The following is a 20,462-nucleotide window of genomic DNA, read 5'->3' on the forward strand; positions in this document are numbered from 1 at the left end:
TATGGCTACCAAACCAGCAACCGTGAAAGCGTCGCACGACATCGATCGAACTTATTTAATAAAACATGATTTGGAAAGTTGAAATTGATGTTGTGTATAGCACAATATATAGAATAGTATACATAGTACAGCATGCATAGTATAGATCATGCATTTTGAGTATAATATAATTTTAAATGTCATAATATCAAGAACCATGCTTTGTTTTAAGCTCATTGAAAAGTGAAATATTTCTTCTTCTATTATCTTTTCATTGCTGACACGTATCTGAAGGAACATGTTCATCTCATATATCGTTTATTAAAAATAGCACTGCATGTATTTGTAAAACGTACCAATATAACCATCTTGGAATACATAAATATTGAAAAAGAACTTTTCTAAGAAATTTAAAAACCGTCATAGTAAAGCTAAAATTATGAAAATACTTATATAAAGATGATACGAAGAGAACCAATTTATTTTGCATATATTTCTTCATTTATATAAACGTGTGTACTTATTTGTAGGAAAGGGATAAGTGTTGTTACATAATTTCGCAGTAAGAACATTATTTATTTGTGCACTCTTGTCTCTCTGTGGTAACTAGATCTTGCAGAGAATTGAGTGAAGATCTTCACAATAGAAGTTGGAATTAAATACAACTTTTTTTCCCCTGATTAATGATTACATTCGCTTAAAAAGAAAGCGATATTATATTCGTATTATAAACTGTAATCCTTAGAAATGATCAGTACCATTAAACGCAAAAACAACCGCAGACTAATGTGCAACAATTTGATCAACTTTCATTTCATGGACATGTTTATTACCGAGTTACCAGCCCAAAGACTTCAAAATATTAAAATAATTTATAATCGACAAAATCAAAGCCGACAAGTTACAATTTAATACAGTGACTGCAATAATGATGACTCGATGACAAATTAGTTTCGTATCAATAGCGGTGACTCGACGTGACTTAGATTCCATATCCGATAATGATGACTTGACGTCAAACTGATTCCGTCTCAATAGTAATCTCAAGTCATCACTATCGTCACGGAGTGAGTTCGTTGCCAAGTCACGATTATTGATATCGAGTCAATTTGCCGTCAAGCCACTACTGTTGCAGTGATACAAAGTGACTTTGACGTACACCACATTCTAAGGTTAAAATAAATTCGAGCGCAAAGAGTTAAAAAGAGAAGTTCTCACATGCTCCTAAACAGAGTGTTCACCGTAACGGTCGCCACGATGTTTTAGACATTTAGGCCAATCTGACAAAAAAATGTTTCGGATAAAAGTTATTCAGTACTTTGTTGAGAGTAAAGCGCATTAATAAAAATTGCGAAAACATTTTTTATTCAATAAAATAGTTAAGGTCACCTTGACTTTTTTAAATAACATTATGTACTTCTAACTCCATATTGTTATAGCTGATGAAAAAATGAATTCATTGATCCACCATACAATGATCTTCGGACGACCTTGAGCTCAGAAATTGGCAATAACTAAGAAACTAAGTTTCCTACGCGTCAATGAAACGTAAACGTAATTCATAGTAAATGATACTTTCGAACTGAATGTAAACAGTTACAATGTAAACAATCTTAACACGCTTTTTATTTTTATTTTCAGTTTATAACAATTGTCACTGTGGGGCCACAAATAAGATTACACGACAAGATTACATTACATTACATTGTTTACATCACACAGAGCCCTATCTTGCTTTGGTTTTAAAGTATCAATACTGGTCGATCTCTCCCGGTAGTCAAACTATTCCGGATCTATCCTATAGCATTACTATTATTATAATAAATTATTACGCACTGTAAACAAAAGATCGAATTAAAGATGTGTGTTTACAGTTTACATTCATTTCTGAGCTCAAGATCATCCGAAGGTCATTGTAAGGTGGATCACTAAATTCATTTTTTCATCAACCATAAGAATATGGAGCTAAAAATACATAGTGCTATTTTAAAAAAGTCAAGGTGTCTTTAGTTTCTTATTTGATAACAAAATTTCTCACAATTTTTACTAATGCACTTTATTCCCATCAAAGTGCTGAATAACTTTCATTCGAAACATTTCTTTGTCAGATTGACCTAAATGTCTCAAAAATCGCGAACACCCTGTATAATCTACCTAAATTCGCCAGATATCCCGATACTCATGGACGCTAACGCAACCGGAAGATCGGATTCGCGCGAACGCTCTTAACGCGACTTATCGCGCGCATACCTTTAACTACCCCATCCTTTGAACACACTCGCGAAACTTCGCGTAAACTTGGCGAAGTTGTCGTTCGAAAATATCCGGCTTTAACTTCGATGGGCTTCGTCGAGACCTCGGGTGGCTGACGGGTTCGAGTTCAGGTTAGGGTTCGGGTTTGAGTCGGGCCGGGTCAAACAAGTTACAAACCAGCAGGATCCGCGCGTACGAGCGTTTCGGATCGATAGGTTTCTTTTCGCTTCGGTCTCCCATGCTTTGCGTTCTTAGCGAAGATACAAGGCGAGATACGAGTCGATCAATCAGCCGAGTACACAATAGCCGGAATCCTCGAGCGTTCGTCGAGTGGCTGGCTGAAGCGGAGGCATAAAATCGAACTGTTTACTCGGCGGGGGCGGTGTGCCGCGCTGGTTTTTCAGGGCTCAACCGAGGACTCCAATCAAGTCGAAGAGTCCCACGGGGCATTGCGGTTGGTACTTCGAGCAGCCTCCATTACGTCCGACCACTTCAGCTTGAAGAATGTCCTGCGGCAGTTCCTCGTGTCGCGAGCTCGTCGGTCTGAAAACAACAATCGTGGAACCTGTATATGTGCACGGCTACGTACATACGTCCGGACGATAATAAGGGGGCTTTCTGTTCTCATCCGCGATACGGGGCCAGGGTAACGAGCTCCGCGTATCGCGGTACGACTCGTTAACGAACGGCCATTAAGTCGCCGCCGTCGCGGGACGCCGTTCCTCCTGGCCAATTTAAAGCCAGGACTCGGGTTTTCGGTAATCGAGAGCGCTTCGAGAGTCTCGGCAGCCTGGAAAAACGTAGGCTGGGAACGATTGGTTGTATGTCTAGACCGGATCCACAGCGTCGCACAATAGGGTACTGGGCTCTTTCTCGTCCATGGGCCTTCCAATTTTCTAGTTCTTGGAACTCGTTCGATTTTAGTTTATTGACTTTGAGCACCGAAGAAGCTCGTTTTGCTGGAAATATTCTACTGTTGGGGGGGTTCTTTCACAGTGTGCATATATATATATATATATATATATATATGTTACAGTGAAACACCGAAATCTGGAGAATGTCGACTTTCACCGGTGAATGTCAACATTCACATAGTCGCTTGGTGTACGTCCGAAATATTTGCTAAATACCCTTATTTCTGACTTACACCGGTAAATGTTGACATTCACCATGCACTAATGGTGAATGTTGAACATGTTGGAGATTGATATTTTCTTCTCCGTAATTCAGTCGCTATAAAACGCCACAAGGGTGACGTAACTTTTTCGCCTCTCTTTCTGAAAGGAATGACCAAGAATTTAAAATACACGGTACATTCTACATGAGAAAAGAAAATAATAGTAATAAAAAAATTACTTACTTATGCGATTCAAATCTTATTTATTGCAACAACTTCAACTATTATGACACTTTGAATTGCACAAGAGTCCCTTGCTTTTACAACTGCATTTATTTGTGGAACACTTCCTTTTGCAATGACAGGTTTTGGACCTCAACCAGAGCATATCTGTGATTGTCGACACACACCGGAGAGGGTCCGAATGCACAACAATGTAATGAAATATTCGATCTTTCACCGACGTATTTGGTATCTGTTGACATTCACCGGTGAAAGTCGACATTCTCCAATTTCGGTCATTCACGGTAACATATATATAATGATAACTATGTTTCTCTGTACTAGTTTGGTATATCATTCGAGTACGGGTGCACGGAAAAGTGGATTGACATTTGATCAGAAAGAAAATAAAAGGATACGATGCTTTCTAATGTCCTTTTCGTAATCGCGGTTTTCGCGATATAAACCTGTTATTTTGAAAGTATCTTATTTTTTTAACAAATAGTGTACAAATTGCATGTACAATTACTCGTTACAATATTCGGTCACCTTTTAAAAAGGAGTAACTCTTTAAAGATTGGACCAGTTGCAATGAATTGATCATTTTAAATGTTTTGCTTGTTTTAAGAAGTTAGACAGAAAAGGTAAAGGGAAACAGTTTTTGTTTTAAAGGGTAAATTAGACTGCAGATCTTTATGCATTTATGGATAGATACTACGAACTGTTAGCATTTTTATCATCTGTTTACAGTGAAGAATCTTTTAGCAACACGAAGGAAATTTTTGTCGTACTCTGATTTTCATAAAACGAGCTACGAAAATTGGGATTTGCATACAGATCTGTAATCTATAATAAATAGTTCTTTTTAACGGGAGCATATATTTTTATCTTTTTGACATGATAACTAAGGTCAAGACCTATTCTATATGTCCTATTACACAGTGACCTTTGCGTGACCTCGACTGCAACAAAATTTATAAATCGATGAATTTCAAATCAAATTTTCTGATTATCCTAATATTTGCACCTTTGAACCAAACATTGCGTCTCTTTGGCGTTCTTTCATTCAAACGAGTAAAACTTTCAATTCCGAGTGATCAAGTTAGCTTGTTCATCCTGTATGACCGATATGGCACTGAACGTGTTAATAAATTGATCAAACTTTAAATTGACATTTCATTTACCAGAAGCCTACGCACAGCCTTTTTCATGACTGAACTACTAACCTAAGAAGAGCTCGATAATTATATTTTATATAATTATCTTAAAGGAAGCTGTTACATTATATTAACTCAAATACAGTAAATTCTTCCTAATTGACGCTCAGATTGTGCACAAAAATGGATAATTTTGGAAAAAGAGATACAATTATTTGAGCCTTGCGGCTTCGTTTTATAGTTTCCGATCGTCAACAACTATAAAAACGAGCCACAAGGCTCGAATAATCGTATATCCTCTTCCCAAATTCTCCATTGTTGTGCATAATCTAAGTGTCAATTAAAGAGAATGTACTGTAATTTGTAATATGAAAGCCGGTAGATGAAGTGTTAATACTCTCCTACACTTTATAATGCCACGAGGGAGCCTCTTATAAATATTTCCCTGATATATTGAATGGACAAAATGTGTTCATGAAAATAATAAAGAAAAGAGGCGACCGCGATAAATCGCCAAAGAGGCGATATTCGCTGACGATATCGTCAAACCAGATCTATGTCCCGAATGATGGGAAAACAAGAGACCAAAAATGAGAATGAACGATGTTATAGGGCATTCTGTGGCAATTCCAATGCCTCGAATTTCTGTTCGGCGTTACGCGGTTCATCCAGGAATTGAATTTAAGGAATTCCAGGTCAGTCGGCGAGCTTAAAACCACTCGGAATTCAATGTTGCCTTAAAAGGTTAAAAGGTGGAGCGTAATTGAGGATCCGGAGGAGAAAATTGTATGGAAATAAACGGAGTTCTTCTTGCCATCTCTGTAGACCGACTATATTTATATAATTTCCAGTCCTTAAGAACAGATTCCTGAAAATTTATGTTAAGCAAAAACTTATCTCTTTTTAGAGAGCACCCGCGTACTAGAAGCAATGTGAAATCTGTAACCTCTCATTTGTGTTATTTTCCTTTTAGTATTGTAGTGTATGTGAATGTGCGCGCGCGCGTGTGTGTATGTGCTGAATTTGTAAGAGTAACAAGTGAAAATTATATTGCTGTCGTGAATTAATGTAAGTTAATAACTATTAATAAGCTTTTCAATGACTAAACTGTGCCTAAGAGAATCTCGACAATTTTCTCTTAAATAAGAATATCGAAAAATCTTGTTACATCATATGTAGTAATTTAAATAATTTCAAGAATCACGAATGAGACTATTGTAGTTCCTAAATAATTTGTTAATTTTTTTAATAATATTTTTTTAATAATTTGCTGATAGATAATATGTTAATGCACAACAGCAATAGTTTTTAATTCTAACACTTACACTGTATATTTCTATTACATTGACTATCGTGTTGCTTATATTTGAGGATATAATTTTCGGTCCAGTTGTAAAGTTTAATTTGTCAAGGTCTCCGTGGCTTTCCGAATTGTTGTCAAAAGGCAAGGTGCGAATGTGACTATTTGAGTGCGAGGTATGGATGTGCAAAACAAAGAGAACGCACGAGAGTGAGAGAGAAAGAGCGAATGCGTAATGTAAGTGACGAACGTCGAAGCGCGAAACAGTGTTTAACGTATTATTACGTCATAGCGATTACAGCGATATAGCGATTACAGTGATACAGCGATTTTTGTACAAACATAAAGTATCTGTCATTTTTTTAATTGTACATTTAATTGAACTTTTACCGGTTGTGCATTACGCTCCCGCGCTCTATTAAATAATTCAATAATTCAATTATTTGATGTAACTTGGGAAAAATGCGCAAGAGAAAAATTTACAAATAAATCTATAAATGTCCATGATCATTATACACATTCACCTAAAATACCTCTATACAGAGTAAACTTGGTAAATAATAAAGTAAAATAATAAAGTAAAATAATAAAATAATAATAAATAATAATATAATAATAAATAATAAATAATAATATAATAATAAATAATAAATAATAATATAATAATAAATAATAAATAATAATATAATAATAAATAATAAAATAATAAAGTGAAATAATCTCAGTAAAGAGTGCACAGTAATTTAGAAACCAGTTAAAAGGGAAACAATATTGCAAAAACGTTTTACTTTTAACGAAGCAATGAATCAAGTAAAAGATATCGAGAAGAATATAGTTTTCAATATAATTCGACTGTCACAGAATGGAAAAATTTTACATTTAACAGAAGCTTTTTAAATCGACTCCTGACCGGTTTTTCAGGACGTATACTCCGCCGTGCAACGTCGCGATTCGCGCACCGTCCTACGATCGCAAAAGTAGCCCGCCGTTGTTTGGAGTCGGATCAGACTCGATTTCAGAAACGACCGAACTCGGGAGAACTCAAAGGAACGCGAATTCGTTCGAGAAATGCGAGAAAATCGCGAGAAGGCAGGGAAAGAGCACCCCGTTTCTCCTATCCGCATTATCACAGAAAGAGTTCCGCGCCGGAGGTACGTTCTCGAAAAACAATGCGATTTTGTTATCAGAGCGTGCCGGGTAGCTTAAAAATACCTGACCCGTAACACGTGGACGCGCTCACGAGAGAGGAAAGCAGGGAGAACGAGAAGGGGAGGGGTGAGAGAGAGAGAGAGAGAGAGAGAGAGAGAGAGAGGAAGAGAGAGAGTGCTTCTCGACGTTTGTTGCAAAATTCGCTGCTGCTCCGGACCCAGCGTCAAAGGAGAAACGAACGGCGATCCGCGAGAACAAACGTTGTTTGCTAGTACAATTTTGAAAATTTTCTCTCTCCTCTCTCTCTTTCTCGAGGAGAAGGACACCCTCGAGGAAAACGCCGATCCTTTACGGTAGCTGCAGCAATTACTTCGCGAGCGGGAGACCCCGGCTCTCGTGTTCGTTTATTCGTCGGCTTCATTTAGACCGCGCATGTTTAATGCAAATATAAAATTTCGTACGACGGTCTACAGTAGCTGGAATCTCGAAAATAGAAATTCATTTATTACGGCGACCCTTTGTGGCATGCACTTTCCTCTCTGTCAATCCAGAACTCGCTTCGCCGTTGTAATATCTCAGCTATACTTTGACGCGACGCTTTATCGAATAATTTATCAAGTAAGTAAGCAAAACACTTGACAAACAGAAACAATTGATTCTACATATCATATAATTGCAATAATGTCGTAGCAACATGGAGAGTAAATGGTCACCGCATCTATGTATATAAATCGTTTATACACTTTTTTCTTTCCCGTTCTTTCACGATTATATCAGCATCTAAATTTTATTTTATTTTAGTCTGCAAATTTTCTGAATTTCAGGATATTTTTTGTTTTGTTCGAACTTGTACATTCCGTAAAGTTATCCAGGAATTTCAGATTTATTGGGCGGCTTATCTTGTGCACCATTTTGTGCATCTGAAAATTATATTAAAAAAAAATCTTTAAATTATTCTAAAAATTCTAAGTATTCTAAAATATTCTATTATATTGTAGCCGAAAGAGAAAACTGAAATAACACGTTGTTATTTTCTACGGTTTCGTAGAGCTTATAGTAGCCCGTTCCTCTTATCACTTCTCAAATTTCTTTGAAAATACCGTGCTCATTTTCGCTTACATCGATTCATTTAACTTTACTACATTGCCAAATGGCACCAACGAATAAAATTATTATAACTATCACTGAAATTGAACATCGTCCGGATGCGCACGCAGAAACGAATGTTTGAGCAGTTTTTAAATTAGATATCAACGAATAGAGTACATTTTACGTACCTGTTCGCCACAGCGAACTTCGGTCGCCCGCGCGCGTCGTAAATAAATGCATAAACATTGGAATTTTACCGAACAATGAGACAGGGCACGTAGACGACACGTCCGTGGACGAGAAGAGAAAATAACCAGTCCTCCCATGGTTTTTTCATACCTTCTTAGCCGGTACTATTCCCTCAAATTACCCGTGAGACCAGACGAAAGAGTTTCCTAGCAAGGACAATGCATCCTGCGCGCGTCTCCTCGCGATAACAACTTCAACGGCAAAACAAACCTCATTTGCAATTTTTATTTTCCTCGCAAAACCCGCTCCTTCCCTCTCTGTCTCACTTTCGACGCCTTACACCCCCGCCCCACCCCCCGCCTAGCCGCCTCTTTCCTCGCGCCTCTGTTTCTCTTGGTCCGCGTTTGCCGGTTTCTTTTCCCCAGCGTGGCCCGTTGCAGCCGCGGTTTTTCTTTCATGAATCACCGCGGGTTCCTTTCCCGCCGAGGAAACTTTGAGAACGTTCTTTCCAAGGCTCGCAATAATAATTTAACGCGCGGCTTCCGTATAGTGGCGCTTCGTGTAACTGTAAAGTGAAAAACTGAACAGACGAACGGATTTTGTCCGTCGTGGAGCGGTGATCGATCCGGCAAGGCCACCTTACAAAAGAACACATTGTTTTTGGATCGGCGACCTTTCAAAATTACAGATCCCATAGAAATCGCCGACACAGGTTTCGTCGACGCAGATTTCATCGGCAATCGGGGACCGAAAATAACAATTATTTGAAAAGATCTTGTAAAAAAATCAGTAACGGGACATAAAAATAAACGATCAAAAAATCATCCCAACTGACGCTCAGATTGTGCACAAAAATGGACAATTTGGGAAGTGGAGATACGATTATCCATGTCTTGCATCTCGATTTTATAGTTGTTGACAATTCGTAACTATAACAACGAACCGCAAGGCTCGAATAACCGTATCTCCTCTTCCCAAATTGTCCATTTTTGTGGATAATCTGAGCGTCAATCAGAGAGACATTACTGTACTGCACTTACTCTTCCTCCGCACTCACAGCTACTTCCACTTTTGCCACTTTCTGCACACACCTAGTAGAACAGACTGTCTCTATTCCAGCACTTCTTATACACGAAGTGTCGATAATAAAATTTCTCGATCGAACGAGAGTCGATGCAAACATTTGTCAGCGATTTCAATATGTCGGTATGCCGGAGAAATACGCTGTCGCCGAAATCGAGTCGATAAAACCGTTGTCGGTGAAATAATTGTTACTGATTTCAAGGTTATTTTCGAACCAATGAACTAGTATTCTGTTGTCTTCGCGTACGCAGACGAAGCCTTAAATTATTTGTTAGGTACTTTCTTATTTGTGGTCACAGGTTTACGAACTACAACTTTCATAGATCGCCGTTCCAGAAGCAGGGTATCCTTACGCAAGTTCCGCTTACGAGAAAATGGGCTTTGAAGCGTCGGCATAAGCCGGGACGATAGTGGATCAAAAGCGAAGGCTGGTTTCGTGCCGCATCGAAGCGGCTCGTAAGCTCGCCGAATCGCGTAAACGGCCGCAACCTCGTCGAAGGAACGCGAAAACCGGCACCGTCCGCGCGGCGCGCTCCATAAATGATCCAAAAACGCGGAGAAAGAACGTTCTCGACGGTCCTAGTTCTAATACAGGCTCGCTCCCCGCCTGGGCCAGTCCATTTTCTTCCTCGTGGCCGGGAAACCGCTCGGAAATTCCCCGACGAGGAGGATATAGGACGTCGTCGACGCGGAGGACGACGACAATGCGCCGTCACGGGCCGCCTGCGGGTCCTCTTTTTTTATTCATACGTCCCTGGCTCGAGAGTTTATCCACCCGTGATGGTCCTCTCGCGAACGCGCCTACACACGTGTACACGCTCGCACGCACACATGCATGCAACGAAGCTACCGGGGATGCAAGAGCATCCGCAGGCACGCGCGCGCGCGCGCGGGAACGAGCACGGGCACGCGAGCGAGCGAGCGAGCGAACGGAAGGAAGAGTTGGCTGACAGCAGGAGGGAGAAGCGAGAATGCTAAACCAAATTTACTTTTCTACACGGCCCCTGTGTATCTACTCCAATTTGCGCCGCCTTCGACCGCCCGAAAAAAGGTCTCCGGCTGTAATTTGTTCTTTTCCATCGCCGTCGCGCGAAAAGGAGGTCGAGCAGACGAAATTTCCAGCAGAGTCCTTTCGCCGCCGCGTTATACGCTCCGCGCGAACAATGCCTCGCGCCGGTCGTGGACCTGACGACCGACGTGATGAGCGGCTTCGAGACAGCGCTTGAAACGGTTTTGAATATCACTGTTATTAATACCGGTGAATTTTTAGATTCATTTGAGACCCGCTGCTAATATCCGTCTTTTTAAACGCAAGGTACTATTGCGTCACCCTCAATTACGATTTTGTGGAAAAATTAGAGATATATGATTGCGCGCTTAGCTACTCTACAGGGTGTTCCAAAATTATTGTACAAGCGGGGAATAAGGGGTTCCTGAGGTCGTTTCGAGTAACTTTTTCCTCAGCGAAAATGCAGTCCGCGGCTTCGTTTACGAGTTATTAACGAAAAACTGTGACCAATGAGCGGCGAGATTAACTGGCGGCGAGGCGGCCGAGTCAATGAGCGGAACTGGGCTTCGACCGCTCATTGGCTTGGCTGCTTCGCAAGCCCAATTCCGCTCATTGGCTCGGCCGCCTCGCGCCAGCTGATCTCGTCTCTCATTGGGGGAGAGGGAACTGCGATAAAAGCGGTATTTATTTCCTATACACGCGTCGACGTATTCGTCCGACGTATGCGTCTAACGATCGCCTGCCTCGGAAACGGTCTGGACGGAAATATATTGTGGTTGATTTTAGCGTTAACGTATACAATTATTCAAAGAATTTGTACAATAAGAGTTAAGATAAAATTGACTCGTTCTTTAACTAAATGTAAAAAAACTGCTAACATATCTCCTCATTATGTGGTAGATGTTCTCTTATTATATAATGCTATTATACAATAACTCTCTTCATCTCGCTTTTTGTACATCTCTTTGACATTCTTTCTTTTTCGTTTGTCAAAGTTTAACAAACGCTTGACAACAATTTCTTCACCATTTTCTTCTTTCAAAAAGTTACTTCACCTCCCCTGTGTGTTAGATATAGTCTAGTAATTTGATTTGACGTAATTGATCACTATAAAGTGATATATAATTGCACAAAGTTGGACAGTTTGTTAGACTATTTGTAACGCTAAAATAAACAATCTAGATAGAGTCAACGGAAAAAATTATGTTTATAATATAATTTAAAATGAATATTTAGGAATTCGTACTCCAAAATCTATTGTATTCGATCGAAGTTCCGCTTATGGTTGCGCCAGTACGAGAAATCGCGGCGCAAAGAAGTTGGCCGTTTAGCGGATTAGGAAACGTAGGGAAACTTACGTGAAGATCACGTGCAGAATGTCACCGATGAGCCCGTTATGTCTCAGGGAATGCTCCGAAGTTTCGCAAATTGCCCTCAGCAGACACTCGTGACCCTGATACCCGTAGCTGCGCAGAAACCGGAGAAGCAAAGCGAAAAATAAAATAAGACCGTCTCTGACCCACTGCGACTTCTAGGTCAGTGTCTGTAAGTGTGTCTATACGTTTCTGTACGCGTAACAGTTTCGTTCGTCCGCCCGTTTCCGCGAGAACGTGAAGCGAACGTGGCCGCCAGCTTAAACAACGAGCGACCATCGGTCTTTACCGGTAAAAAAAAATCGGTTGTTAAAGACTAAATGGAAAATATAGAATTTACAGTGCTGGAAAAAGAAATGTAATACTCGACGTATTCCGTAATTGTTTATATTTGAATGTAGAGAAACGTTATTCAAAGAAACACAGTTATTGCAACGATAGAAAATTATTAATTTTTGTATTTTTTAAATAAATCTGGATATAGGATCAGATTTTAGAACTTGTCCGTATTTCAATGTCCTCTTGTATTAGACCGTGTAATCCAACCTAATCTGACTTTGCGAAAACAATATTATGAGAAAAGAAAAACAGATCGGAAACGTTATTACTAGAAGCACAGTAATTTCAGGAGATGCCTATAAGGTGAAAATAGGGGGCACGGAAATTCTAAGAAAGTAGTAATAAAAGCTAATTTAAAAACTACATATCGATTTTTACAAAAAGAGCGAGTATGTTGAACACAAAAATTAAATCGATTGCCTTCCTCAACCGAGAGCCATAAAGCAGCACGATTAAGATTAACTTGCGAATATGTCCATTGGATGACAAATTTGAAGTCATTTTTAATGACGAAAAAACATTCAACTCGAATGATCCTGATGGATGACGTTATTACTTCCACCGTCTGAGAAGTTGATTAGCACTTCTTTGTCACGAATATAATCGTATACGAGAAAGAAATTTTATATTTATTGTATGCCAGCCTTTACCTTAACGTTTAAATATCGATGACTGAAGATCGAATTTTATTTCGATTTATAATAAAAGAAGAACGTAACATCCAGATTTAATAGATTATATTCGAAATCTTCGTAATCAGTCTAACGCGATGTGGAAACGATTGGTAAATGTAATACAAGTTAACACGTTCCGTGCCACGTGTACCATCGATGGTACACGCTTGCATGTTTACTTAGTGAACTGAACAAATTGTTTACAAGAAATTTAGAACCGAAGAATCAATTTCCACCGCAAGAATGGGCGTTGATAAGTTTTTGTTACGTTGTTATGTGTACGAGAATTAATAATTGCACGTAATACATCAAGTTTTAGTAAAATATCAAAGTGTGAAGATTCGAGTAAAAAAAGCTCGGCACGGAACGTGTTAAAACAGATATATACCGAAATATTAAGTTGATATTTAACATCGCGTTTCATCAAAATAAAGGGTAATTTCCATTCATAGTTTTATATTTTTGTCCAGACAGTGCTATTTCATATTTTCTTTTCCTTCTCATCGCATTGTCCAACAGATTGTACGATGTATTGTATAGCACATTGGCTTAATATTTTCTGTATTCACTCTACATTGAAATATAAACAATTACGCGATATGTCCTTTATACATTACTGTGGGAACGAAGGACAAGGTATATCAGCCGCGAATTCACCTGATAAACTTATTTTCCACGAGCTGGTAGACCGTGGCTCTGTCCAGGTTTCTGCTCACACTTCTCCTCTTTCTCGCCAGTTCGGTCTGCGTCCAAAAATACTCGTCGGTTACGTTTGTTGGTAGATTGTAGGTGGCTTCGAAAAAGTTTGCGATGGAGATCGATTTGTACGGATCCTCCAGAGGCACCGCCAATGCCAGGAACAACTGAAATAAACATACGTCGACTTATTTTCAGAAACTTCTTTGCAAATCGTTTCGCTGTCCCATGCATTTTCAAAATTACGTTTAGGAGCAAATTCACGTTCGAATATATTGTTATGCTGGGTCCTGTCTTATAGCTGAAGTCAGAGCCTGCTTTTATGTATTTGAAAATCCACAATGATATCTTATATTGTTCACAGTTTTATATTTAAGATTAAAGTGTGATAGTATTGCACGCTATTCTCCAAATGTGTAAGAAAATAAATAAAATATTTGAAAGTACATATAATACAAACTATATGTGTATAAAAATATGTCAAATGAAATTATATAATAAAAATAGTTCGAAGAATTATTTAAACGTTTATTAACACTTTATCGTCCGGTCGTGGTTGAGGCTGCCACTCAGTAAGGACTGGCTTAGTCGTGCGCGCATTTGCTCCCAGTACCGGCTAAATTTTCGCTATTCATTGTGTTGTGCTTATTCCTTTAAAAATAATAATAAATAATAATAATAATTATAATTATAATTCATAAGGATATGGGGAGGTCAGCATACAGGAGGTTAGCTACTAACAAAACAGTACAGAAGCAAAAACCGTCGATAGCTAAAAGTCGATTAATAGGCTATCGGTCGATAAGCATTGGCAATCGAAAAGCCGATTAATAGGCTAGCGGTCGATAAACATTGGCAATCGAAAAGCAGATAAATAGGCTAGCGGTCGATAAAGTGTTAAAATCGAGAAATAATTTTATACGTGTATTAGACAACTACGATGGAAGTGAACAGTACTTAAAAATAAATACTAATAATATAATTAATGCCTCTCTGATCTCTTATCAAATATAACGCTATATACATAATGCATCGTATACCGTTATATGGAACATCGAGAAAAGTTCAACGAGCATAATAATGCTTTAAAAAAATTTATTAATATCTGAAACTTCATTCCATACGGATTATTGAACCCTCCTCATGAATTTCATTTGAGATATTTTCGAAATAGATTAATTTTATATCAACTGGAAATTTAAACATTTCCCACGTCCCAATCTATCAACGTAAAAATTGGTAACATTCAAGTAAAACCGTTCGTATCGCAAATATCCTGGCATTCAATCATATCCTGGCATTCATGCAGTATTGGGTATCAATATTTATAAACATATATTAAAATTCATTTTAAATAGCTGTATCTCATTAATATGATGTGCAGTGCGTACCGTCGCTTTATCCTCGGCCGTATTGCGATCATGGTCGTTACGATATCCGTTTTTGTTTCATCGTACGCATACATTTTTAGTGAAATGTATAATTTGAATCGTGAACCAATAATTCATTTCTTCCACCGATGATTCATATTGTTTGAAATTTTCATCACGGCACTGACTCGTTATTATACAGGGGTTAATTAAATTGTTACGTACTTATGGAAATTGATTAAATTGGATAATATGCAAATTGAAGCCAGCCGTTTCTATTGTCTTAAAAAGTAATGTCTCTTCACCCAGCAAATGCTGTCTCCAATCCTGTTATTTGTGCAAATACCGATCTTGTAGCTGCAGTAGTTTTAAATATAGCAGTTTGATGTAGTAGATCTACGATAGTAATTACAAGTATAATTTCAAATGATGTCACTTATCGATAAGATATCGATAACTTATCCATAAGCACGCCTCTGTTTGAATAATAAATCGTCATTGCACTCCATGGCAGACCTAGCCACATTTGAAATGACATTATTAGAAATACTATCTTAAATAACATGTTACTTTATTATATATATATTAATAATATGTCATTTTATTTTCTAGTTGTTTGAAATAATTATTTGGGATAACTCTCTCTTTATAATGATATAATTCTTCAAACGATATGGTAAAGAGGGGTGTTATTCTGTAGAAAGAATGTTTCTTATCATGTTCTAAAAATCTTTCTTGAAAGATTTGAAGTGAACTGAGATAAGTACATCGCCATATAATTTGTAAGAAGAATTTCACGATTATCCCAAATAATTATTTCAAACAACTGGAAAATAAAATGACATATTATTATAATATATATTATATATATATTGACATAACCTTGACATAACAACTGGAAAATAAAATGACATATTATTATAATATATATTATAATTATATTATTATCTAATTATGTAGATAATCGTGAAATTCTTCTTACAAATTATATGGCGATGTACTTATTAGTTCACTTCAAATCTTTCAAGAAAGATTCTTAAAACATGATAAGAAACATTCTTTCTGCAGAATAACACCCCTCTTTACCATATCGCTTGAAGAGTTATATCATTATAAAGAGAGAGTTTTACTTAAAGCAAAATGGCACATAGGTTTCTTCCTGTTGCATATTATTTTCAGGATTACAGTAAATTCTTTCCAATTGTCCCTCAGCTTGTAAACAAAAATAGACAATTTGGGAAGAGGAGCTACGATTGTTCGAGCCTCGTTTTTATAGTTGTTGACAATCGGCGAGTATAAAAATGAACCACGAGACCTGTCCACTTTAGTTTACAAGCAATTGGAGAGAATTTACTGTAAATCTTTCGTCGTACCTGAAATAAAAAAGTAACGAAATGAATTATTATATTTTAACTTGCTGTTATTTCAAATGGATCGATATCATTTTCATTTTCAAATAACAGTATACGAAATAACAGTTTGAAATTAACTATTTAAAATAGTTAAATTCTCCCTGATTTTCCTTCAGCTTGTAAACAAAAATGGACTATTTGGGAAGAGGAAGTAAGATCATTGCATCCTCGCGGCTCGTTTTTGTAGTTGTTAACAATCGGTAACTATAAAAACGAGCAGCAAGATTCGAACAATCGTATCTCCTCTTCCCAAATTGTCCATTTTTGTGCACAAGCTGAGCGCGCGTCAATTAGGGAGACTTTACAGTATATCTTATTTTCATTTTAAATAAAATATGCTCGGGTTTGTTCTATAGCTCTCTGCGTTAGGTCGCAAGAAATTGACTTCGGGTCGAAGAAATCATTTCTCTCGACCTTTGCAGATCGTGGACGAGTCTGGGAACGGGAAAATCAATTCTCGCATATCGTACTTACACCGCTGGTGCTCTCTTCCGGAAATATGAGGGCCCGGATCGGTCGGCGAAGAATTTCGGCTAGCTCCGAATTCGGGGACTTCGAAGAAACCTGGCGGAGTAACAGCGCCAGATTGAACGCGAGAAACCTGCGGGGAAAGAGGTTCGCTTTCCTTCGGAACAGTAAAAAGCACGCGCTCGTAAACTTCGTCGGGTGGGACGAAGCGGCGCGTAAAAGTTTACACGCACGAGTACCGCTCGGAAATAGAAAACAGAGAGTCAATGGGAGAATGCAAATCGCCCGGGACCGGTCTTTAATTTTCCGCGATATATCGCGGCCGACACGGGAAGTACCCTTAATTAGCATTACAAATGAACGACCGGTCGTACGAAATTAAAGCTTCTTCGCCCCGAGGGGATGAAAATTCATCGGGCTACTAAGTTCAGGATCGCTATTTCTTCGCTACACCCTTTACGAACTCTCAACGTGTCAACTTCCTTTCCCGTTGCCCTTTTTAAGGGATTCTTTACCGTGACAACTTCGGTGGGTTGATTCCTTTTTGCATCTAGTTACGTTCCGGCATTTTAGCAGAAAAGGATACTTATACTTATGAGCGATATCTTTTCTTCTCCAAATGATAGTCACACTTGTGCAAATTGTGAATTTCGGACGGCAGGTATTTTCTTGTAAATTTTGCAAAATTTAACAACTCGTGAACTTTCTTTTCGAAGTTATGGCACATAACTCTTTTTTGTGATATATTTAGTTATTTTTTTGTCTCGAACGTAACAAATTTTCATACAGTTCTAATTCATCGTTTCTTGGTTTAGTCTTATTCGCAACAGAGGAGAATTTGCAGATAAAATTTCGAGAACCGCATGACCGATTGTTCTAAAATTTGTATACATTTTTGCACATACATTTCACATGACTTATCCTGTTTCATTGTATTAAAAAATTACTGCCAAATTAATGGAAGCTTGCAATTTAAGTATTTACTATTTTGTCAATATATATAATATATTATATACGTATAGTTTGATGTAAACGATAGCAATATATATTTATTTATTTTTATTTAAAGCGTTAAAGTCACACCAACATCTAATTTATTAACGATATGTTTGAGTGGTGGATGTTAGTCAAAAGGAATTGCAGAGGTATTCATTTTTTAATGCAGTGGAGACATTATTAATATTATTGATATTATTGATATTATTGATATTATTAATATTATTAGTATTATTAATATTATTATTATTATTAATATTATTAATATTATTAGTATTATTAATATTATTAATATTAATATTATTAATATTATTAGTATTATTAATATTATTAATATTAATATTATTAATATTATTAGTATTATTAATATTATTAATATTATTTATTAAAATTAATACTCCGATTAATATGAAACAGCTTTTATTCTGGGCAAGATGAAATGAAAAAACAAATAAAACTGTATAAAAAACTGTTATAAAAATATTATAACGTTAGACGCTTCGTACCGTACCATAAACAAATTTACAAAAATTATTATGTTATCTACCTTCGCCGAAGAATACTGCGAACGAATCAGAGCAACGCTCGTTTTAACAATAAACACGTATAAGAACGTACACACGCGCACGCGCACCATGAATTTTGTAGTGTTTTCAACGTAAATACTCATAAAAGTATTATGACATACTACACGGATGAAAAGTTTCAAATCACTTGCCAACTCTCCGTGAAATTACATCTCATGATAAAACTTTTCCTGTGATTTAAAAGCCAATATTTTTCGAAACAACTGCCGAAACTCTTGGCTTATAACTTTTTATCCATGGTAAAAGTTATCTTAATTAATCCGCCAACCGCGGGCAACGTGGAGAATTCGCGATCTAAAATTTACCACAAAAATCTAAGGTTAAAAAGTTTACAACTTATAGAATACTTTTTTATTTTTTTCTTGTTCCTTTTTTTAATACCTTTTCTAATTTAATTCTTAGGACACGTCTGCATAACAAATAAAACGAGCCCACAATTTCATACCGAAAAATCAAAAACTCGATTAGAGGTTTAAGTTAAAGCGGCGTCGTTTATTGGCCACGTGAAAATATGAATATTTTATAACGGGTATACTAGTGTCGGATATTGGCTGTTGATATCGCTCAAATATTCTTTTTCTTCGGCCGCTCGAATATCAAATGTGAAATGAATATTTATAACGGACCATCAATAAAAGTTACATTCGGCTCGTGGAAGTTGACGCGTTTCTATCGCCCGCAACAATTTCGAACCGAATGAATGAAAAACACTGTGTCCCTTGAATTTAATACAGAATCAAATTGTTATGGCCGATCGATGCAGGATTTTTTTTGCAGCTTCTAATAATATCAAAGAAACAATTGACCGGTAATAGGACGCGACGGTTTACCTTGCTAGCAATTACTCAAATGCGTCGAATTAACGAACATAACTCTACCTTCACCAATGCGCGCGGTGATTTCAAATTCCCTCTGGCAAATAATTACGGAAAATTTGTAGCAAATACCAAACGGTATTAAATTAATGTTTAATTGGGAAACGTACGGAAATATTACTCGAAGGCTCGGCATGCTGGATTCGGAACCCGCGACTATAAGCGCGAACAAATGATACTGATCTGTAACCTCAGGTTGCGGTTCCGGATCCACGCTCGAGAAAAGACCGGTTCCAAAGTGTTAATCTTTTGTTATACCATCGAACCGATGAACGGTACCAATTAGCAGTTCGTTGCGATTGCAGAATGGAATGGGAGAATGGAAAATGAAGAAACGGTTTCACCGGGACATTCTACTTGTTGATAACATGTTCATTACAGTAAAAATTTTAATGAGCTGTAAAAATAGACAGGCGATTTATTCTTAAACTGATTGCAATAACCAAATTTTGATTAGTCAAACTATGCTCGAGTGCTCACAAAAGTGTTCGTACACCTTCTAAAACTTAATAACTTTTTGAAAACACAACTAAATAATTTGAATTTTGTTTAGATGATAGAGAGACTAGACTTTTTTAATTGTTCTATTACTTGGGATAACAAAAAAATTAAGCTTTTTAACTTTTTTATCTGAGCCTGTGACAAAAATTTAAAAAATGCCTGTCGTAGATCTCGGTAACTTCATCACAGACTGATTTCCACTTTACTTGCTAGAACGATCCCTTTCAAAACATAAATATAATTTTGAATACACATTTATTTTATGTCAAAAACTCTTCTTTTGAATATATGTTTCTGATTTTTTCTAAATAACACAAAAATGATGTATATCATCAGTATTTAATTAAGCCCATTCACAAATATCAACAATCCTTCTAATAGCATCAATTTATAAAAAGGACAAAATACACAATTAAAAATATCGAGAAAAGTAACACGCAAATGTAGAAGAAGATTGGTTATTACTGTCACGTACATTTATAGTCAGATAATTGATCTTTCCAATAATAGCAAGTAGGAGAACTGCCCAGAGACTGAAAATCAAAATATTTTGAGGTTTTCAGTTATTACACCCGTATTTGCTATTTCGATAATCTGTTTTAATGCCGGCATGTGACGTCCATA

General features: G+C 37.2%; 1 protein-coding gene across 1 annotated transcript; it reads right to left on the reverse strand.

The window, feature by feature from the left end:
- Window positions 1-534: 534 nt before the first annotated feature.
- Window positions 535-19,488, reverse strand: LOC117227228 (uncharacterized). Its single transcript, XM_033482308.2, has 5 exons — window positions 19,448-19,488; window positions 16,886-17,012; window positions 13,591-13,796; window positions 11,906-12,013; window positions 535-2,775 (listed from the first exon to the last, which is right to left on the reverse strand). The coding sequence occupies exons 1-5, from the start codon at window positions 19,471-19,473 to the stop codon at window positions 2,640-2,642; spliced, it is 603 nt and encodes a 200-aa protein (XP_033338199.1). The 5' UTR covers window positions 19,474-19,488; the 3' UTR covers window positions 535-2,639.
- Between the last annotated feature and the right edge of the window lie 974 nt (window positions 19,489-20,462).

Source organism: Megalopta genalis, chromosome 8 (assembly GCF_051020955.1).
Source record: "Megalopta genalis isolate 19385.01 chromosome 8, iyMegGena1_principal, whole genome shotgun sequence".
Taxonomy (NCBI): domain Eukaryota; kingdom Metazoa; phylum Arthropoda; class Insecta; order Hymenoptera; family Halictidae; genus Megalopta; species Megalopta genalis.